At 32.7% G+C, this 24,172-nt stretch overlaps 2 protein-coding genes across 2 annotated transcripts in view; one reads left to right on the top strand and one right to left on the bottom strand.

The window, feature by feature from the left end:
- Positions 1–11,248, bottom strand: part of LOC111634243 (probable 60S ribosomal protein L37-A) — a 60,879-nt gene extending 49,631 nt beyond the window's left edge. The window contains exon 1 of the mRNA XM_023378969.1: positions 11,148–11,248. Within this exon, the coding sequence (XP_023234737.1) occupies positions 11,148–11,150 (3 nt within the window). The 5' untranslated portion in view covers positions 11,151–11,248. The remainder of the gene's footprint in view (positions 1–11,147) is intronic.
- LOC111634242 overlaps positions 2,447–24,172 on the top strand; it is a 32,633-nt gene continuing 10,907 nt past the window's right edge. Inside the window, exons 1-3 of the mRNA XM_023378968.1 lie at positions 2,447–3,454; positions 17,023–17,253; positions 17,449–17,651. Coding sequence (XP_023234736.1) covers positions 3,193–3,454; positions 17,023–17,253; positions 17,449–17,651 — 696 coding nt within the window. The 5' untranslated portion in view covers positions 2,447–3,192. The remainder of the gene's footprint in view (positions 3,455–17,022; positions 17,254–17,448; positions 17,652–24,172) is intronic.

Genomic DNA, 24,172 nt, shown 5'->3' with positions numbered 1-24,172 from the left:
CATTCTTTGCCCAGACCTTGAGGTGGACAGACATGAGTTGTGTTCCAGGTTGTGTTTGGCAACAACTGGAAAGTATGAGAGACTTTGATGAAAGGATCAGGTTTTATTGTGGTTACGACAAAACAGTGTGGCAATTAAGTGTATACGTTAGGGGGGCATAAGAATTTTAGAAAGGCTTAGGTGGGGCATAGCACAAAAAAAATGGAAACACTGATCTAGACACTGCACGGCTAGAACTTACAAACTTACCTCAACTCTAGTTGAAGCATTGAATGTCAATTCGTTACCGAATGCTTGCTTCATTTGATGGATTTACCTGAAACTAACTGGACGGCAGACGAACAATGGGGAAAATATACAGGAATCAATTCTTGCATATGTGATTTAGAACTGTACAAATTGGAATTAGAGTTGCACATTTCAAGTAGCACTGTACGTTAAAAAAACACAGATCTAAAAAAGTAGAGCTGATAGAAAAAAACTGATTTCATATTTGGATTCAGCGACCCAAATATAGCTAAAATCAGTTCTAAAATCCTAGGCACCAAAAAAAAAAACTTTTTTTTGTTGACCTGTGTAATTTTTCATGCATATACTTTTATCATTTATTTTAAATTTAACAAAAAGGAATTTTACAAAGCTTTAAAATTTATCTAATTATTAAGTTAAATTTCTTAGAAAAATCTAGTTATTGAATTGACTTGAATGAAAGAAAGATTTCTTGCAAAATTGCAAAATTCTTTGATGAATTTTGTTAGAAAAATAAGAATTTTATATAGATAACATATTTTCTTCCATCAAATGAATAATATAACTGTTTTTTCCCATAGTAGATGGTCTATGTTTATTTTTCAGATTTATAGATAAGTTCCAGTTTATTTATTATTCTACTTTTGTTGCAAAAATACTCAAAATATATTATTCAGAGTTCTTTTATCAGAACAGAAATAATTCAGATTGCTCGAGCATATTGATACAAGGGTTGCTCTGAAAAATTTTTAAAAAAATTGCCAACTATTTCACCAGATTAAAATTTTTTTTTGCAGCTTCAAATTATTTATCTCCACCAGTTTTAGGTACTAATTAATACAGAGCCTGTCAGGTAGTCTTACTGTTTGGAGTCTGGAAAGCAAAAGTAACATGTTATGCTGTTACTTAGAAATAGCAATCATTTTTGAATAATTTCTTAATGAATAATTCTGAATAATACGTTTGACCACAATGCTCAGACAGTATTTCACAGGTTCTGTCAGTCAACAAAAAATCTCTAATCTGGAAACCCGGATGGCATTGCCAAAAATTGCATTTGGTTCTCAACATCACTTTCCTGTTTGAACTTGCTATGTGATATCATGACATCCCTAGGTATATGGTGCATGGGACTCTCATTGCACAAGAGCTTGACATTCTACTGTTTTCTTGAAGTGTGCTTTGTGATTGAATTTCATGCTGAATGTCAAAATAAGCAGACTAGGGATTTTTTTGCCAGTATTATATTTTTATTGTGACTTTAATAAAAATATTACCAAGTGGTAATTTTGGCACTGTGCAATGTGATCCATTTATGATGTTTATCTTCAGAACTCTTCAGGAGAGATTGAATTTATCACCTTTGTTTTTTTTTTTGCTCTAAAAATTTTTTTTGTATTGTTCTTTCTTTTGTTTATTCTTCTTTTCCTTTTCAACGTTTCAGGATGCTTTTAGTCTAATTTTATCATAGAAGTACTTGAAATTACTTAGGGTACATCTCAAAACATCAGTCTCAGTCTCAAAAATAAAGTCTCAGTTTGTGATCTAACTTATAGCTGAATTTTGAATGTTTTTAATCATTTTTTGCAGTAAATGGATGCAGTGGCAGATTTCTGCACAGGCACATGAGATGAGTGCCTGGGATCTCAAAATTCAGCTCTCAAAATAAAAAAAAATTATTTTATTTAGTTATTATTTGTTTCATAATAAAAATAATTAACCACTCAACAGTGAAGGACGAATATATCTGTCCAGGGCAATCGTGTGGCAGTGGTGAAGGACGGATATATCTGTCCAGGGCAATCGTATGGCAGTGGTGAAGGACAGATATAGCCATTAAATTCTTTTGGGAGTATCGCCAAAAACAACCGCAAAAGAAATTCACGTAAAAAATGAATTATGTAACAATAAAAAAGGACTTTTTGTTACTAAACAACTGTTTACAAAATTTTTTTTGAAATGGTAATGAGAAAAAAACACGTGGAAAAGTACTTTAAAAATTTTCCATGTTTATTCTCCACAACTAAGTGGTAATGCCACATCTGACTAACCCACTGTTGAAAGGTTAATAATTTAGCAGTATTCCCTAAATTAAATTGACAAGTCAGTAATAAATTTTAAAATAAATTGTTTTTTTATATTCATAGATAACTAGATTTTTTTGTTTTTAACATTTTTACCTATTGAAACTTAATAATTCTTGTCTCAATAAGTTTCAATTTTTATAATTAATACAATCTGAACATCAGTAGCCTTTTAAATACAGCCAGGCTGTTGTAATTTTATATTTGTTAATTTTCAATGTTATTTCTTTATGTCTCAGTTTTTTGGGACTACCAATATAATGCCTACCAGAGTAAACGTGTGCGTAGAATGCTCACAGTAGGGTGTAGGGGTAGTGAAGATATTTAGAGGGCCTCAAAATTTAATTGTGCCTGGGGCCTTTCAAGTCATAAATCTGCCACTGAATGGATGCCATTAACAGGATTTATTGCTATTTTTTACATATTATGATAATGACAAATGATCAAAGTGATATTGCTATAAATGCTTGATCTGTCTCAAATCTGTCAGGCATTAGTAGCAAAGTCACAAATTCCTGTGGCACTTCTGACATCTCTTAATTAATTAAAATTTCTGGAATCAAAAGGACCAATAAGCTCCAGTTTTATGATCTATGTTCATGCTGAAAATTAAGATAAAACAAGCATTTTCCCTTTTTCTCTGTATGAAATTTCTATTCTTGCTGAATTTTCCTTAAATGTTACTGTAAAAGTTAAAATCAAATAACGAAGTTTTTTCCCTTCTAAGACAACTTATTTTCCAAATGAACTGCTGGGTTATTATTATATTAAATTATGGTGTATCTTATACATCACTGCATTTTATTTAGCAGAAAATAATATGTTTAAATAATAAAATTATTTTATTTCTAGTTTTGTCATGTGTAGTCCCAGAGCTAACTTGAAAAGAAGGCATTTGAATTTTAAGACTCAGCTAAGTCGATCTGCTCAACCAACTTCAACTGTTTCAAAATTCTTTTCACTGTTTAGCAAACTGACTTCTGAACCTGAACCAGAATGTAAAGAATACCCAAAATGCTTAATGTTTGGTCCTGGTCTAGAAACATCTGGATTAAGTTGTATTGCTAGGAAAATTATTAGTAGTCATTCTAGTATGTTTAATTGTGTTGGTATGCAGAATGGTAAGTTCTCATTTATTATTAAATTAGTTAAAATATTGTATATACAATTAAATCTTGATATAGCATCAGACTGTAAAGCCCCAATGAATACTTATTAAAAGTTAAAAGATCTGTTCATAATCTTTTTAACAAGTGTCTCCTAATAAGTGGATAGAATAGTATATATACAAAAAAACCAGAAAATTCGGAAAAAATAAACATTATCTAATTAAATGATAACATTTCAAAGCCTAAGTAGTATACAATAAATCGCCAACCGATCGCCTAAATATCGGGCTATAATAAGGCTAATTAAATTATTGTTATAATTTGACACTAGAGGTAGACGTTAGGTGCCATCTCTTAAGTAAATTAATAATTATAATTAAAAAAATAAATTATTAAATAAATTTAGAAGCCCCGTCCCAGGCCAGTTCTTTTATTCNTTCCAAGTGACGGACCTGTTGTTGTGTGTGTGTCTCGCACCCATCTTCGTCTCCATCTCCCGACCTCGGATCGACAACTTTCCATCAACGGAAGTCGACCGCATCGTCCCGGAGACGTGATGGAATGGTTCATGCGCGAACAAGGGACACTACTTCAAAATGGGACTATCTTGGAAAGGAGAGGAAGACCCAGAGGCCGCAGCCGCCGCAGAACTTCCAAGATCGAGGAAATCTTGTAAGCTTCTTTCGTGTTTAATAAACGGTTGTGTTGTTTGTAAACGAAGCATCTATCTCTGACTCAACTGCTTCCACATGTTGATTGTTACCGCTCGGCAATCCAAACGGCAAGGGAAACGACGACGATATATATCACATATTATCGTTCGACGAGTTTTTAAATTACTCCCCCCCTCGGCCCCCACATGTTTATTAAGTACGTCAGATAAATAATCTATTAAAAATACATTTAAAGAAAGAATTAACTGATTGCCCCTGGATGTCGGCTTGTTATAGAAACACAGCTTCCCTATCATCAAACGTCACGGCACGCCCCTGCTAAATATGGAATGCTACGAGTAAGATTTGAACGTTTTGAAATACAAACTGTTTTACCAGTATGGGATTAAGAACAAAGATTTGAAATAATATACTAAAATTAATGTTTGTTCTTAATTCCATACTGGTTAAAACAGTTTGTATTTCAAAACGTTCAATCTTAGCATTCCATATTTAAAACTCAAGTGGCCCACCAGTGGCCAAGCGGTCTTCGTACCCTGAACAATGGGAGTTCGGTCGTAAGTTCGCGCTTCGCTCGGACAGACTAGTCACGTGGAGTTTTCCGGGTTTTCTCCACGACCCTAATGCCTAAATAGGGGCCGGTTTCCCTTAAAAAGACCTGCCGGAAGGTATCCCCTCTAGGCGGATCGCCCAAGTGTTGCGTTGTAACTTAACAAACAAACAGAACTCGAGTGATCCAAGAACCTGAGGCATATCTTTGTTAAGATCGAAAATGTTCGTTCGTTTGTGTATCGTATCTTACCAGAAATTAAAGGTTTAGCAGTGATATTAGTAAGAGTTATAAATATGTTAAAAAGCCCCAAAATCTTTTTAGAATAAATAAAAATTATTTAAATTCATCTGATTGGTGATGACGTTGCATAATCTCTACCTCTATTGTTGACCACGTGTTGAGGAGTGTTACGTACACGTGTTGCCAACTGAAACACGTGTGCTTAAGGTATTTGTTGATGTAAGTTATTGGCATGTTAGATAGTATTAATTAAAGTAGATTGCAACATTAGTGGAAATTATGATTCAGGGGTATTTCCATGGAAGCGTGATCAGAACGACGATAAGATAAGAACGTGATCAGATAAGAAGAAATGTTATTAATATATTTGTAGTGTACGTATTATAATTTATTTCACAAATAATAATGGAAGAAGTGTTATATGATGGCAAAGTTAATATACTACACTTATCGGTAAATGAAATTCATACAGTAATAGATAAAGTAGTGGCTAACATATTTAAAGCCGAATTTATTTTTTAGGACGAAGTTTTGCATTATCTGTTCTCGTTTCTAAATCAAGAACAACGCCTTAACGTTTCACGTGTTTGTAAAAGATTTAATAGAGTTGCAAATGATAAAATATATTGGAAACATAAGTTGCTAGAAGATATTGGAGTATGGAATGTCAGCATAATTGATGATAAAGAGAACTTTTTAGAATATCTTTACGTTTTGAGAAAACACAGATCGATTATAAAAGCTGTGGTTTGGAATCCAAGTAAATCGGATAAGACGCTGTGAGTAATATTACCTCTACTATATAGAATATGTTTACACTTCTTACGACAAAAGTGTTTTAAGGGAGCAGGATAGCTTACCAAAAAAATATAAGAGCTCATGTATTAGATGTTCGTCACTAGGAACAGTGATACGTAAACAAAGCAAAATTATTTAGGAAACAAAAAATACTCAAATCTATTGCCATGTTTTCTCTCTCCTTTCCTTGGAAGTTGATGGATTTTCCTAACATTTCCTTCTGGTGGCCTGCTATTTAATTACGTTGCTGTTTTCCTTGATCATACAAATATTATGATTTAGGTCTTCTTTCTAGTTTTTTCTTAACTTCTTCAACATCTATGATAAACAGTTTGAATGTTCTCATACCAAACATTCTAATTTCCATTTTATTCATTTCTTATTTTTAATTTTTCATATTACTGTAGTGATTTATTATGATAGTGATGCCTCTGGATCAGTAATTTTCAGGCACTAGTCAAGAATCAAAACTGAAACTTGATACAAGTGGTACTGTATGGGGGAACTTACGGGTAAGCGGATGGAGGGATAGGAAAGATGTAATACCCAGAAGAGATTCATTCTACAATGCACTTAATAATAAAACAACAAAGATTTATTTTAAGCAGGGACAACTATTACTACACATTACAATTGTAAAAATTACATCTAAGATAGTATAAAGTTTATACTCCAGTTCTAATTCAGTCTGCTCGGGCATAATATTACAAAAAAATTATTGTGAAAATGTTTGAGAAATAGTTCGAAACTTAGAAGAGTTTCAATAAAACCTATTCATGCTTAATTCTGTGAAAGAATTTACATACAGTTTATAATCAACCATCAGCCAAATTAATTGGACAGAATTAATTTGGCTGATAGTTGGTTGATTATTAATACATTGGGTTCTTGGGATGTTTATATTTATATACAGTTTGCAAGGAGTGAATGATACCTTATGATGTTTCTTGAGAGTAGGTTCCTTCCTTGTTTCTTTTCCCGGATATACCTGACAATAGTCACCATAAGACAGTTCTGGTGATATAGCATAATGGGGAGCTGAGGCAATGGGGTCTTCCTGGGCAGGTGATGGGAGTCAAACTTGACTGGACTTCCTCTATCTCCTTCAAACTTCACCTGACCTTTTGTCATCTTCTCTTTACTCATCCTTCTTCTGCTTTCTGGACATATCCAAATTTGGTAAAATTGGATAGTACAGAGTGCAATTATTGTCCATTCCCAGATTTCTTTTGTTGACTTTCTGGGATGAGTAGTAGTTCCAGGAAGATGTTTCATTTTGAAAGGAAGTATTATCAAGAGATAAAATCTCATGAACTTGTTGATATCTATGATTTTTAGCTTTGTTAAACTTTTAATTTAAATTCAAATTTTATATATATTTTATTATTAAAGTTTATTATATAAATTTTATTAATAGCCCAGCTCTAATAATTATTACATATCTAAAGGTTATTTACAGTAGTTTCTCTGGCAGATGACTTGTGATGCCTCCTCTGCTGAGGACAATTTGTTAGTAGAATTGTATTACCAAGAGTTTTCACTTTATGATATTGTTTTGTGTTGTGATATCTTGAAAAGGTGATGTGCTGGATTCCTGTTTCTTCTCATCACAATAAAGTAATAAATATACATCAAGAATAACTCTCTGAAAGAAAATGAAATGAGCTTCTCTTCCTGATCCAGTTTAAATTTAAACAAATTTAGTAACCTTTATGTTAAATTATTTGTGATGAATATTGCATCTGTTTATTTTCTTGTAATAAAAGCAACAGATTTGATTACTGGTTTGTTTCCTAACTTTTAATAACAGTGTTCTATTTCTGAATAACTGTTCCTGATGAATTTCTACTACACAAAAATGCCTGAACTTTTTGAAGCTCCATTAATTTTTGTTATAATTTTATTATTTTGGAGTGTTGTTGAAGAGAGTATATATGGGAAAGGTGGATGGGAAGCACAGTAGGGGGAGGCCAAGAAAGTCTTGGTTGGAACAAGTGGATGAGTATCTGAAAGAACATAAGGTATTGATTCAGAAAAAGAATGTGAGGAAGTGTGCTAGAAGAGGCATGAGAGTGTCTGAAAGAAAGGAGGTGTGGAGAAAGTTGCTGAATGGATAGTTTGTAAGACTGTAGTCTTCTTTTACCTGCTGCTCACCCTTTTTGCATTATGAGCATGAGGATATATATGTATGATCTTTTATAATTTTGACTGTTTTTTAATATTAGTAAAGAAGTATTTTGCCCTGAATTTCATGCCATAATGTATCATTCTTGGTGAGAACTGAGAACTTTATACTTTGCTTCAAAAATAATAATGTAAAAACAATATAAGAGTAAAATATAACACAAATATTGCTTTACTGGAACATAAAACTTATAAACAATTCAAATTTGGGCCATTTGGATGTTCATTCATCATCAGAAAATGTCTAAGTTTAATTAATGAAAATATATTCTTAATTAAATTTGTCATTTTACTTTATATTTGAATAGTTACATAAGGAAATATAAAACGCTGGGGAAAAAACTACTAAAACCTTCCTTAATTTTAAAATTCAAATTTAAACTTTTTACTTAAATGATTATTGATTTTCAAAAGTGTTGAAAAATTTTATTTGAAAAGTATTATTAAACTGTCAATATCTTCTATGGAGGTAAATTAATCTTTATAATTTTTAACACTATTTCATGTAATCAGTTTAATAACACAGGTCAACAGTGGTTTTGGTGCCCAGGTATTTTGAGCTGATTTCATATGAATTTGATGTCCTGAATTCAAATATGACATTAGTTTTTGCCTAGGAGCTCTAATTTTTAAGTTATAGCATTTTAGCGAATTTTTCAATATCTTAAGTTAAATCCATGGATCAAGTAAAAAAACTAAACATAGAATTTTTATTATTATATTATGCAAATATTATTCTATACAAAGATAGAGGAAAAAGTCATCAATAAAACTGAACAGTTACACATTGAGGAAGCTTCTTTTCCATGACTTTTGTGAATGTATTTTGGAGCAATCCCTTTTTAAACTCCAGCAGTAATCTGCCATCATATGCGTATTCCATCTTCCTTGGTAGCGGTCCTCCATAATTTTAATATCCTGGTGAAATCTTTCACCTTGTTCTTCACTGGTGTCTCTAAATTTTCAGGAAAACAGTCTAAGTGACTGTGTAAATAGTGCACCTTAATACAGTAGAGCCTCGAAAACTTGGCACTCNATCGCTGAGAAATGTTTATTTAATAAAACACTAACATTTTCAGCCTCATGGAATAAACCATCCTCAGGTGTAAATGAGTTCGAATGTATTTTATTAAATAAACATTTCTCAGCGATGGAAGGTGTTTAATGTTTTATTAAGTGTCACTTATTTATCCATAAACCTGGTTTTGGGTTTAAATAAAAGCTTTTTCATTCTTATAATAAAATGCATATAAAAAATTATGAAATCGAACTCGAAGGTTATATATCTTTCAATAAAAAGAAAACATTCGACCTCACAGCAATTCGATCTTGCTGTGATTGCAGTGCCCCTGGTGGTAACATTTGTCTCTAGTTGATTTTAGCAACGAGCGAAGATAGGAAGTCGAAAGACCAGTCAATCTATCGACTCTGTACGTGGTTAATAATTGGAATACAAATCCCTCTTGGGATTTTCAATCTGTATAGTTCATAAAGTAACGGCAAAGTATAAAGTAGTCGCAACCCTACCCGCGAGTTGGAATATTCGAATAGCGAGAGAGAGCTTACATATCATCACGAGTAGAATAAATACCTCGAGTTAAACCGTGGATGTAGTTTCTTGTTCTCCTGGATTAGGAATATAGTCCAAAGTTCAAATCAGTCAAAATTCAAAGTCTGTTGAAGACGGTGGCGATGAGAGGCAGGTAATCCACACACACACAGTATAGAAAATAACTCTTTTCCCCCCTGTGTCGTCATTGCACTTGTCTTTTATATGGGGGATCTCTTTTTTAGATTTCCCTATGTATATCTTCGTTGACCAATGGTGGGCGAAGTGACAAACTTATGACACAACAGTTAACTCATCTTCTACAGGGAAGTATTGTCATGAGAACAGAGTTTTTATGAGCGATTTTTATGAGAAAATTTGTCGGTTGTTTTTCCCTTTTTGTGTTAACCCTAACTTTTAATTTAATGAATAAAAATATTCGAATCTTAAATCCGGGCCCTCACATTACCGATTGCGCTCTATTTGAAATGCCATTGCTTAAGCTTGCCGTCGTCGTGGAGACGCATTCAGGACGGCGGATGCACATGAATTATGTCACGTGTCTCGATTTCGATGTCACTCTGTCACGTGACTAGGCCTCTCACGCATTATAAGCATTTAATCTGAATTTTAAAGTAATTTGATTATTTATTTTATTTGTTCTGTTTTTACGGAGTTAATATTGAAAAATGTCAAATATTAACTGGGATTTGGTTTTGAACGTTAGTGTTATGGAAGCGTAACTAGGAAGAATTCATCAAACTGTAGCCCGGAAGCTGTTCGAAGTGACAAAAGAGTTAATCATGTGTTAATAAGATGTCGTTTGCTCTATCTCATGATTCCTGCAAAGTGTAGTGCAAAGAGAACGGATTCTTTCGCGAGAATAATCAGCTGCCCAGAAACGTGCGAGAGGTCTAGTCACGTGACAGTGACATCGAAATCGAGACACACGACAATTTGTGTGCATCCGCCGTCTTGAATGCATCTCCACAACGACAGCAAGCTTAAGCAATGGCATTTCAAATAGAGCACAATCGGTAATTAGTCCCACATTTTTTGTTTATAGAACTTTATATGTGGGTCGCCTGGAAAAATTATGCGTTTTTTGAATGTCTATTAAATATACCTACTTTTTAATATAACAATAAAAAACTCAAAATATTCCCTTAAACTGTATAATTACCAAAATGTTATCCAAAGTAACAACAGGGCAAAATAGGACCTCCATTGTTTTCACACAAAGAAAGGATTTCACACATATATGAAATTTATTTAAATAAAAAAAATAACTAAAGTAAATGGGCACGAGTTACCTTTAAGTTATTTATACATTCAGATATAGCACATGAATTAACTAAAAGTTCCACTAATAAATGCCTTATACTATAATAGTATTTTAGAAAAATTTGATTTCATTTTTCAAGAAAACTATAAAAATAAAAAAATTTCATCAATAAATGGCTCCATTTTATAGATTTAATTACATTTTACCTTTTATTAAAAATATAACCTTAAATTTTTAATATAACTGAATGGGCTCCATACCTCAAATACAGAAAAATTCACATAATGCCCACTCAGGTTTTATACTTTCAAAAAATTACTATAATCAAACTTAAAGGTTTCAAAAATGAAAACTTAAAATAATTTCTGTATAATTTCACATTTTACATCCGATTAAAGTAGATTTAATATATTTGCACTTACCATACTGACGATCCTACGAGAAGCTTTACAGAGAACTCTTCTTCAGTGTTGCCAATTTATAGATGTAGTAAAATAGCCAAACTAACGCATTTTTAATATTCTTTCTAGTTATTGTTGTATTTTTTGTGCAAATTTTAGATAAAAATTGCAAAAATGTTTTTGTTTTTTTAATTTTTAAAATAAAATAAGAAATTATTTATTATTGTTTTAAATGATTATAATCAATGTATTTTTGGAGATGGGTGATTTGCAGTGATTCAATTTGTCCAAACAATTTAATTTGAAAATTATTTAAGCGATATAAATTTAAAATTAAATCTTTTATAAAAAATAATCAGAAATAAATCAATCTTAAGCATGCCTTATTTCGAGACTTCTCAGATTTATTTTCTCATATTATCTAAGAAAATTTTTAAGATTCTGACTTAACTCGAACCCGAATCCTCCGGAATAACAGATCAAATCTTTACAAAACACTAACTTTTGTAAAGATTGTTTCACCAACGTTGCTTAATCGTGGTATTTGTAAATCCAATTATTAGACTAATACCGAGATTACTGACGCGAGGATTTTACCAACAAATTTCTGCGAAGGATTACTAAAACCCGAAATATTAAAAACGAGATTAGTGAATCCAATAATAGCGAGGTTGAGACGTTCGACGTTCACGTTTTAGAGATGAAAACTTCGGCCGCAACCTCTCTAATCTCGGCACTAGCGTTGCTATAAAATTTTCTTACACGTTACTTAAGCAAAATGATTTTATGAACATGTATCGGATTCCTTAAAATTTTTAGTTTGGGTGCATTTCAGCACTGCGCCGCTATACGAAAAAGTAAAGGATATACCAGTAGACCCCCCTATAACACTGTTAATAATTCCGTGTTATATAAATTCCATGTTGTACGAGTCACTTAGATTGTACAAATACGTGAGCCGTTCATAGCCCGGCACACGTATTTGTACAATCTAAGTGACTCGTAGAACATTGAATTTATATAACACGAAATTATCAACAGTGTAATAGGGGGTCTACTGTACATTGTTGATAAGATACAGTATAGCAAACATATGGCCGTAGGAGCGCAGCTCTACCGTAAGATCCATCAGTCTCGCCGAGAGTGATGGGGCCGCCTTTGCGCCTTCCCTCTCTCAGACAACATTGTACAAAATCTTCTGCGGGCTGCGGACATCAGCCGTCTTACCCGACTCACATCTGATTCTCAGGAACCCAGATTACCTAATCACTCCCTCCCATCAAGCGGAAGCCTTGGCAGATTTCTTCGCCAGGTCCCCGCCCAACTGGGGCATTCGCTCCACTTCTAGCACCTCGTCAACATAATACCTGGACAGAGGTCCAGCCGTTCCACCTTCTCGACCTCCGCCGAGCTTTTCGCCACCTCCGTAACGCTACACCGGGCCCCGATGGCGTAAAAACCCAGGCTTTAAAGGCTCTCCCGCCGGAGGGAGTCAGACTCCTATTACTCGGAACTTTCGACCGATGGCGGTTTTTAACCATGTGCTATAGCCAACCAATAGAAAATTTGGCAATCTATGGTCTTCACGATGATTATCCAGATACTGTAATTACTAATACGAATTTTAATAAGCAAGTTTTAATAATAAAAAATAATTAATTATCTAGATTTATCGTTTAACGGAAGAACTTCCTCTTATTTCTGTGTTAAAAAGAAAAGTCAATTAACATAAAAATATGAACACGACCTGACTGTAAGCGATCATTTTATTACGTGTGTTTTTTTTAAATAAAAGTTACAAACTTCTTGACTAATTATCGGCCCCACCAAAATATCACTGCTAAACCTTTAATTTCCGGTAAGATACGATACACAAACGAACGAACGTTTTCGATCTTACCAAGATCTGCCTCAGGTTCTTGGATCACTTGAGTTCTAAATATCAGTAGCGTGCCGTCATTAGAAGCGTTGGAAGCGGCGCTTCCCTCGTATTCTCTAAAAAATAAATAAATATTAATTTTAATTATATGAAAATAATCGCACAATATTTTATTATAACCGCATTATGTATCTTATTACAAATTTCTATACTACACGTGGAAAAAAATTGCTATTGTATATTACAATATTAGTGGCGGAGTGGAATCTCCTGTATTTTCAGATTACGAAAAGCCAGATTTGCGCATGCGCTTTACAGAGCACCAACCTCACCCGGTTTANTCATTTAAAATGTTTCTAGGAGTAAGCTTCTCTGGAGAATATTAGAGAAATACTTCCATAAATATCATTCAAGTAATATTTTTGGCAATATTTTGTTTTAGTTATGCATTTCTTTAAATAACTATATAGCTATCTTGAAATATGCATGCTCTTTGTGACATTGTTTGTTTTAGAAATCAGATCAGATAAATACAGTGAATACTCAAATTTTGTCTAAAAGATTTCTTAACAGTGAGCATATCAAAAGTTACAATAATGTTACAATGCAAAATCCAAAGATCAAATGAAAATTTAGAATTTCTTCCAATATATATTCCAATATTTTCATCTTAACAGAATAATGTCTATCTTCTAAATTAGTTGAATAGTATTTAAATTAAATGTCATTAATTGTATACATTTTGAAAATGCACACACTTTGTTATGCAATAAATTTATTGAAGAAACAATGTTTTTGATAAATTCTTGATCTAGACTTTAACCTATTAATTAAAACATACAGTTTAAGGATGATAGTATATTTATCTGAATATATTTGTTTTTCACAGTAAATTTTACTAGACAAAATTTGTAATTACTTTTGAATTGAAGCCCAGCTAAAAATACTTTAATATGATCTTATTTTATTAACTTCCCTCCCAGTGAGCATGCTTGAAATATTTTAGTGTCATTAATGTCAGTTTTAATAAGAATTATTTTTATATTTGATAATTTATTTTTTTTTCTGTATCATTATATAAACTTTAATGTTGATATTCTTAAAAATATATGTTTAAGTACTTATTTTTACTGGTATTTTATGCATAATACCATTATCATTTTGGAGAATTTTTTGGTGTGGAAGTCAGTGTATATATAATAATATAAATGATAACATCTCAAAGCCCGAGTAGTAACAATAAATAAATGTCGGGCTATAATAAGGCTAAGTAAATGATTGGTATAAAGTAATTTGACACTAGAGGTAGATGTTAGTTGCCATCTCTTAAGTAAATTAATAATTATAATTAAATAAATTTAGAACCTTCTGGAAAAAAGAACTGGCCCGGGACGGGGCTTGAACCCGCAATCTCCGCTTGCCATGTGGTGCGCTTGCTAGTTATGCTTGCCAGTTATAGCCTGATATTTAGGTGATCGTTTGGTGATTTGTTGTTACTACTCAGGTTTTGAGATGTTATCATTTATATATATATATATCTCGCCGGGTAATGCGATAGCTGGCTGAGTGCCATTGTGGAGATGGTCTTAGGCCGTGGGCGATGGAGTCGTCCCGTCAGTGCCGTATTTAACCAAGTAAGGTTATATCTAATGTAATATACTTCTGGAAGCGAAGACTCGCTCAGGGTTCGGGTGGAGTAACTGGCAAGTTCACCGCACAGCAAGCAGAGGTTGTGGGTTCAAGCTTGTTAATGGCTTTAGTAGCTGTGGCTAAAATTTGTAAATTAAGGGAGGGACCTTTACAAGAGATAGTTTATGGTTTTTTGTAAGTGATACCCTATCTTATGTCTTATTAATAACTCTTTAATTGATCTTCCCTCTCCCTGTCCTGGGCCAGTTCTTTTTTCCAGAAGGTTCTAAATTTATTTAATAATTTATTTATTTAATTATAATTATTAATTTACTTAAGAGATGGTGCCTAACGTCTACCTCTAGTGTCAAATTACTTTATAACAATCATTTAATTAGCCTTATTATAGCCCAATATTTAGGCAATCGGTTGGTGATTTATTATTTAATTAAATTTTTAAATCTTGGAACCCTTTAATAGTGCTAGCTGCAACATTCTATATGTATGAATCAGTAGATATATGTGGTAAAGTCAAAAATAAATCAAACTTTTGTGAACATTTCACAACAACACATTCAAAGCAATCATCTTCTGCAGCTGTATATTTCCATCAACATCTATACCACTTGTCAAAGCAGTCTTGGAAGCAATCTTTTGCAATGGGCTTTTGTCACTGCAGCTTGCACATTTGGCTTTAATCAGTTGTTCCTTGTTCATGAATATATTAATATAAGAAAGACATAACAATGTTTCTTTCATTTCTTTATTCCCTTGATCTTTCCCTGCAAACTTTTTCCTCTTCCTACAATGAAAGAGGTGCAAGTTTTAATTGGCTGCAGAGGTTGAAGCCAGTGATGAAAGTCTATAAAGCATCCAGGACTTTTGACAATTTGGCATCCAGGACTTTTATGAATGTTGGCAGAAGTGTCTAAGAGCTTATATTGAAAATAGTGAGGTAAGAGTTTCTGCATGTTGTATAATAAAACCTGTGTTAAAAGTGAGGTTCATTTTTGACTCTATTAGTATGATTTTGCATTTCAAACATTATCACCAAATCACAACTTTCAAACTTACAAAGTTATAGTTACCTGTAGATCTTATTACAGTATGTTATTTTTATTGCAAATAATCATTAGATCAACAATGTCTATAAATTAGTTTAATATAATTTTTGTAGTTCCTTATTATTTGTATTAATTTTGTTGTTTCAGTTCATTAGTTTATCACCATACTTAATTTAGTACTGATTTTAGAGGTAAACAAGTGATGGTGCTAGAGAATTTACTGTATATATGTTTTCCAGTACTTATCCCAATATATGATTTTCTCTAATGTTAGTTAAATACATATCAGTGATTTATCTGCATAATTGTTAATAAATTATGAAGTGATTTTGTTGATTTATAATTAAATTATAACAATAAAGGTTAATCTGATTGGTTAGAAGCATTAGACATTATTACTTTCAGGTAAATATGAAATACGTGTTTACCACCAATTTTCTGTCACCATAATTCTGGATTTTTCCCAATCACCAGTCACTTGTTCATTGAATAGCCACAGATAACATTACTTGTAAAGTGCATTTCTTCAGATTGTCTACACTAGTTTTATATGATCTCTTTACTCCTATGCAATTTTGAGCTAATTTTATTTACATTTAACTCTACCTAAGAATTTTTAAAAAGTTGCATGAATCAGTGGTATCAAACGTAGTTGGTGCAATCTATTGAAAGACATATTAACATCAGAATCAAAAGTAAAGACTGCCAAGGCAATTGTACATAATTGTGTCCAAATATTGTCTTGATGTTCCTTGATTCTAGTGCTCAAAGATCTATATGATCTTTTGGATCAGTGGATTGTTGATATAGATCTATATTAACAATTCATTCTGTTATCATGTAAATGAACAAGAGTGGACCATCGTCCCTGTTTATTGAATACTCATAATTTCCAAATTTGTTTTTTTCCAAATTAATCTCCAAATTTTGTTATAATTTTCAAAAATTGTTTTTTTGTTTGATTTATTATGTTCCATTCTAGAACCTGAAGGTGGCCATTAAATGTGATCAAAAATATTCATTTTGTAAATAAATGATCCCTTTTACTGGATTTTGTGTTTTTTTTTTTTTTAAATTAATTAATGCTCTGTGATGTTTGCTTAACAACATATTTCTCAGAATGTATCATCATCATTAATTGGCAAAGCATGTATTTCATTTAGTATTAATATGAATCTTCTTGCATACATAACTGCTTTCTTCCTCCTCAAATAAATCTTATTCTTTTGATAAACTTAGGAGATATGTTTAATAATTAAACTGTTATTTTATTTTTATTTTGTAATAAAATATATAATTCACTCTCTAAATAAATAATTTTCAGATGCAATTACAGTTAAATATGAAAACGAATTGCTTGGCATATTTTTTCTCTATTCAAATACAAAGGTTCTCCGGAGACCTTTACCTGTGAGTGAACGTCTTACTCATAACAAATTATTTTTGAAAACTGCTGAATTGTGGCAATTGATTGATCCTGCAAAAAATGCTTGCAAGAATGCAAGTGCATTTGTATATGTTATTGATGGGAATGCTGAAATTGAAAATGTTGATGGTAAATATATATTTTTCCCCTCTAAGATATTCATCATTTGTATATTAAATTATTTTATTATTTGATATACTTCAAATGATTTTCTAGTACAAGATTAATTTGATATACAGGATACATATTTAATTTCTATTATTTTTATATTATACATATTTTTAATTAAAAATTTATTTTAAAAAAGGTAATAAATTTTTCCAGATCCATTTCCAGATTTAATGCTGATCTTAAATTACAAACTTCAAACTCTTCGTTATGGATTACAGAATGTTGATCAAAATACACCAACAAGCCAATTGTGTTTACTAGTATTGGCTCTTGTTCCAAATGAAACAAGTCCTAGACAAGACTTACAGCATATTATTGAAAGTTTAAATCTCTGGAAATACAATATTCCATGGCAGGTAAATATGTATATAATTGATAGATTTTGTTGTGAAGTCATTAAGACACCATGATATTGGTAGATTTTCTGACATGATATACATGTAAATGTTATCAACATAGATTAAATTCTTCATTGTATTTGATCACCAGTATAACTTAAGAAAAGTTTACTTGTGAAGAGATGACTTGGTCAGGGCTGTATTAATCCATGGCTGGGTTTTTAGATTTTCAGGTATTTTGGGCCCTCCAGTACTTCAATCTTTCCCCCACTATAGCTGACAATGTGATATTGGTACAGTAGTAGATACCAGACATAGCTGTACATCCATTTTAAGGATCTCCTGAAGAATTCTATTCACATGCTTCATGCTTTTATTTATATACTAGCTGTACCCGGCCACACATTGCTGTGGCTCAAAATATATCTATTATAAATGTATAACACTCCCCGTGGAGGGAATTTTGAAAAATCCCTTTTTAGTGTACATTCTCTTGACGTACCCTATTAAAACGCAATCAAAAACACAAAAAACCGCATCTAAAATGTAATAGAAGCCGAGTTCTTCACGGTCAGCCTTAATTTTGCCCCTCTCCCCCATGGGGGGAATTTTGACATCTATATATATATAGGGACACACACACGTCCATTTATATATATATATATATATCTAAAAATAGGATAATATAAGATCATTAGTGTTTTATTGTGCACNCCAGGTATTTTGAGCTGATTTCATATGAATTTGATGTCCTGAATTCAAATATGACATTAGTTTTTGCCTAGGAGCTCTAATTTTTAAGTTATAGCATTTTAGCAAATTTTTCAATATCTTAAGTTAAATCCATGGATCAAGTAAAAAAACTAAACATAGAATTTTTATTATTATATTATGCAAATATTATTCTATACAAAGATAGAGGAAAAAGTCATCAATAAAACTGAACAGTTACACATTGAGGAAGCTTCTTTTCCATGACTTTTGTGAATGTATTTTGGAGCAATCCCTTTTTAAACTCCAGCAGTAATCTGCCATCATATGCGTATTCCATCTTCCTTGGTAGCGGTCCTCCATAATTTTAATATCCTGGTGAAATCTTTCACCTTGTTCTTCACTGGTGTCTCCTAAATTTTCAGGAAAACAGTCTAAGTGACTGTGTAAATAGTGCACCTTAATACAGTAGAGCCTCGAAAACTTGGCACTCGATAACCTAGCAGTCTGGATAACTCGGCCACACCCTGGCAGGGCAAAAATATCCTTAGTTAATTAATTTTCATTATAGACAGCTTTATGCCTCATAAAGTATTTTTCTGGGGTCTGTCTTATCAGGTAAATTACTGTACACAGTGTATTTACTAATTTTCATTTTCTTGTAATAAAGGCTCTATGTCCTCATAAAGGTCGTACTTTTCCTTTGTTTAAGGGTATTTGGGCAGTTTATTCTCTGTTATATTCTCAAGTAAACAATACATAAAATATAGTACAGTATTTTCTGAGGAAAAACTCATACGTAGTTTTTTAACCCCATTCCTGATAACCCGGCATTTTCACAAACTCGGCCACCCTTCGGTCCACATTAGGCTGAGTTTTCGAGGCTCTACTGTATTCATATTACACCCAAGGGATTTGAAACTGTTAAGCATCTCATTTACCAGTTCAACATAATTTTCAGCTTTGCATTTGCCTAGAAAATTTCTGACAACTGCAACAAATGAAGTCCAGGCTTTTTGCTCAGTTTCATTCATCGAATTTACGAAGGCAAGATCATTAATGAGTTGTCTTATTTATGGGCCGCCAAATATTCCTGCTTTAATTTTTTCTATACTTAACTGAGGCATTTTTTCCCCTATGTATGCAAAGCATGATCCCTTCTTATCAAGAGCCTTTACAAACTGCTTCATTAGGCCTAGCTTGATGTGCAGTGGAGGAAAGATGATTTTCTCTCATTCAACTAAGGGGTTGTTAATGACATTTTTTCTCCAACGTCCATGTTTTCTCTCTTAAGCCACTCTTTTCTAACTCGGTATGTTTTGTCTCTGCTGTCCCAGAGGCACAAGAAGCAAGGATATTTGGGGTAGCCAATTTGCTGTCCAAGGAGAAAGTTTACCATTTTTAAGTCTACACAAATTACCCATTGATGTTCTTCATTTTTAAGTCTACACAAATTACCCATTTATCTTCTCCAAGACCAGAGCTATGGTGTTATATTCTTCTTTCATTTTCGTTGAGTGAGCAATTGGTATTGAACCATATTTGTTCCCATTGTGTAGAAGGACACATTTCAAACTTCGTTTTGAGCTGTCAATAAATAGGCACCAATCATCTGAAAAATATTCAAGAAGGCCCATTTTTTCCAAGAGTCCTCTAATTTCATGACAAAACACAAGATTGTCTTGTTGAGAGAAGAAGGGTAGCAGATCCTTTTCTCTTGTACAATAAAAGGTAATTTTGGTTCCTTGCTCCAGTAAATTTTTCTCCTTCAACCTGGAAGCCAATAATTTCAGAAGCTTCTTTTGGCAGGTTGAGATCTCTGGTGAGGTCATTTAACTCATCCTGGTTGAACATTGAGGAATTGATGACATTCTCTCGTAATCACAGTCACCTTCATTAGGATCAGAGGGATACTCGTCCTCACAGAGCTCTGGTAGCTGGTGAAATGATGGAACTGGCACTTCCTGTGAGTGAGGGACCGGGCGTCTTGCAGAGACTAAATCAGGATAAATCCACTTGCTACGGTTGTTACGATTGATTCCATTAATATTTACTAGGCAGAAATAACAGTCATTGAAGTGATTTTTGGGTTCTCTCCAAACCATCGGTACGCCAAATTTCAGACTTTTTCTTTTCCCAGTAGTCCACTGTCGTAAATGTTCTGTACAAGTTTTACAGACCTGATGCGGTGCCCAGGTTTTATCCTGATCACCAAGTTTAACACCAAAGTATCCAAGATAAGATCTCTTTACAAAGTCACTAATAGTTTTTCTGTTTTCTTTTAATGTATATTCTCCGCATATGTAGCAAAACACATCAGAATGATTTACACAACTTCTTCTACTTGAACTCATTTTATTTCTATTCAACAACACAAATAAAAGCATCTAGAACACAGTACTTTGTTCTTTGTTTCCCTTTCCTTCTAGAACTTTCCTTTATAACCCTTTTCCCTTGGGGTGGGATTAACAATTCTTGGAACCACTGAGAACAGAGATGAATGAAGTCCTGATGCTGATGAAAGAGGAGAAAGGGCATTCTTTGCCCAGACCTTGAGGTGGACAGACATGAGTTGTGTTCCAGGTTGTGTTTGGCAACAACTGGAAAGTATGAGAGACTTTGATGAAAGGATCAGGTTTTATTGTGGTTACGACAAAACAGTGTGGCAATTAAGTGTATACGTTAGGGGGGCATAAGAATTTTAGAAAGGCTTAGGTGGGGCATAGCACAAAAAAAATGGAAACACTGATCTAGACACTGCACGGCTAGAACTTACAAACTTACCTCAACTCTAGTTGAAGCATTGAATGTCAATTCGTTACCGAATGCTTGCTTCATTTGATGGATTTACCTGAAACTAACTGGACGGCAGACTAACAATGGGGAAAATATACAGGAATCAATTCTTGCATATGTGATTTAGAACTGTACAAACTGGAATTAGAGTTGCACATTTCAAGTAGCACTGTACGTTAAAAAAACACAGATCTAAAAAAAGTAGAGCTGATAGAAAAAAACTGATTTCATATTTGGATTCAGCCACCCAAATATAGCTAAAATCAGTTCTAAAATCCTAGGCACCAAAAAAAAAACTTTTTTTTGTTGACCTGTGTAATTTATTTATTTAACCTACTAATGTAGAGTTGTATTCAATGAATGACACAATCCATCAAAAAATATTTTTTTTGAGGGGTGATATAAATTTGAAGTATAAGTGGAAACTACAAGATATTAGAATTTTCTAAACTATAGAAAAGCTATTTAATAATTTAATTTTAAAAATCAAGAAAGATAGTTTCATATATTTTTGAAAAAAATTTAAAGATCAAATTTCTTCAAAAATAGGAAGACTTGTGGATGTTAAAACAACTGCCAGAGAATATTACAATAAGAAAACTAGAAAAAAAAAATTTGATTATTGCTAATTTGTTAAATTATATATTTGCACAAAATATTTTGTATATCAATCATATTACAGTTCAAATAAAATATTTATTAATTATAAAAATAAGAAGTTATGATTGCATCTTATCAATTATACTGGAAAATTTATATAGGATTTTACTTAAAATACATTAATTGCAAAAAAGTTATGCACCGAGTTAGAATTTTCTAATTACTGAAAAACTCAGTATACAGCTGTGTCTTAGACAGGTATGTAAATCATTATAGTTGTGGTCTTATTGCATACCATCGATTGCTCTAATGCCTTAAAATTTCTAATTCAGTATCTGTAAAAAGGCTCATTGTCTTTGGAAGTTTTAGTGTATCTGTCGTTTAAAAGTCTTCAAATGTCAGGCATGCCTATATGGTGCAATCAAAGACATCAAAGTGTTTGAGAAAGGTCATATTGAGTTCACGGAAGTAAGATAGCCATTTTGTCAAATTGTTCATCATCTGGACAGTTCTAACCTGACTATGAGCAGTTGTTGTGAGCCACATATGGATGGCTGACAAGCATTGGATATCCAAGACAGATCACAGGAGAGATGATCATCTGATCTGAGACAAGCTGTAATGGTGTCTTTGTCCATTATCCAGAGACAGGTGGAAGCCTCACTAGAGTCCAATCTCTTTCTGTACCATTGGCAAGTAACTAGCAGAGAAAAGCTTACATGTATAGTGACTACTAAGCATCTTGCCAGTAGCATAGCATCCTATCATCATCAACTTCATTTGCAGTAATGTCATGATAGAAAAGTAATCATTGCTGTAGACTGGTAGTGTACTATCTTTAACAATGAATCCTGGTTCTGTTTGGGAACAGATGTCCATCATGTTAGTTTGTGGAGGACCACTAGTGAGTTCTTCAATCTTTTAATGGTTGAGTTCTATGTTCACTATTCTTACTGATGGTGTGCTGGTTTGGGCCTTATTAGTGGTATGAGGGATATTGATGGCACAGCAGTATGTTCAGGAAATTGTGTCTTCGTGTATTGTCTGTTTGTGGTCCTGACATGGAAAGCATTTTCCAGCAACAGCCAACTGCCTATGGTTAGGGTTTTCCAAAAATGTCTCTGCCATATTGCTGCACATCCTTGGCATACCTAGACTCTTGATTTGTCATTTATTGAGTATTTGTGGAACCAGATGGAATGCCATCATTACATTTGCACTAATAAAATTCCAATGCTGCCTTTTTTGGTGCATAAATTTTTTGTCAATGAGTATTTAACATGCATTATATTCACAATGTCATTATATTGTGTCTAGAATGAGAAAATAATTTAATATTTCTATCATTCTTATATTGTTTGATATAGTTATACTGTACATTATTAATTTTTATGCACTTTATATTCAACTAGAGATAAATGCATAAATTTTAAACATAGGTATAGTATAAGTGTGACAATTTTTAAATATGATAGTTTTATGTCAGTAAATATGACCTTCACGCGAAGAGTTTTGTCATGTTACTAATTATGTTTTTTAATTTTTTTTTAATAATTTGTAGTATTGCACTGACGAGGGACTTAACTTTTATATAAGTCCGAAATGCATATGTTGAAACAATAAAAGAAGTGTCTAACCTGAAAGCTGTAATGATAATCTACTGAACTTAATGTCAGATTAAAGAGACAAGACATACATAGGATAAATTTTAAATATTAGTCTGTAACTGAAAGTAAATATTTGATTATTGTATGTCACAAACATATTCTATATGACAAATGAAGTTAAAAATGGTATATAGTAAGACCAAATAATCTATATCCATTACTATTAGTCAATATAACTTAATGTTATAATAATAATCCAAATAAAAATATATAAAAACCTCAAATTAACAAATACCAAATGATGTCATATTATTGGACTAAAATAAGACTAATTTAATAATTAGATACAAAGTAATCTGACTAAAGGTAGGCATCCTAACTATCTATCTCTAGTTCAAATTACTTTATATCTAATTATTACAATAGTCTTATTATAGCCCAATAATATGACAGATCATTTGGTATTTCAATATTTGGTTAGTGGATTAATTGTTATACGAGGGCTGTTCGAAAAGTTCGTGGCCTCGCCTATATGCGGCGCTGCGATCAATTTAATTTTTGGCGGGAATAATTCAGCCATCCTTGCTAAAGATACGATAGCAATTTCCGCTTGATTTGTTATAAAGTTTTGCCACGAAAGCTTAGCAGATAGTCAATGTGCACATGCTTTGTCAAAAATGGAGAAGATGGAAACTCGTGTGGTCATAAAATACCTGACGAAAAAAGGGTTGACCGCATCTCAAATCAAAGCTGACATGGATGAAGTTTTGGGAGAGTCTGCTCCTTCGTACACCACTGTGAAAAAATGGACAGCCCTTTTTAAAT

The sequence above is a fragment of the Centruroides sculpturatus genome, unplaced genomic scaffold (genome assembly GCF_000671375.1).
Source record: "Centruroides sculpturatus isolate CEXI.00-Female unplaced genomic scaffold, Cexi_2.0 scaffold361, whole genome shotgun sequence".
NCBI lineage: Eukaryota > Metazoa > Arthropoda > Arachnida > Scorpiones > Buthidae > Centruroides > Centruroides sculpturatus.
This window is presented reverse-complemented; position numbering and strand designations above follow the sequence as displayed.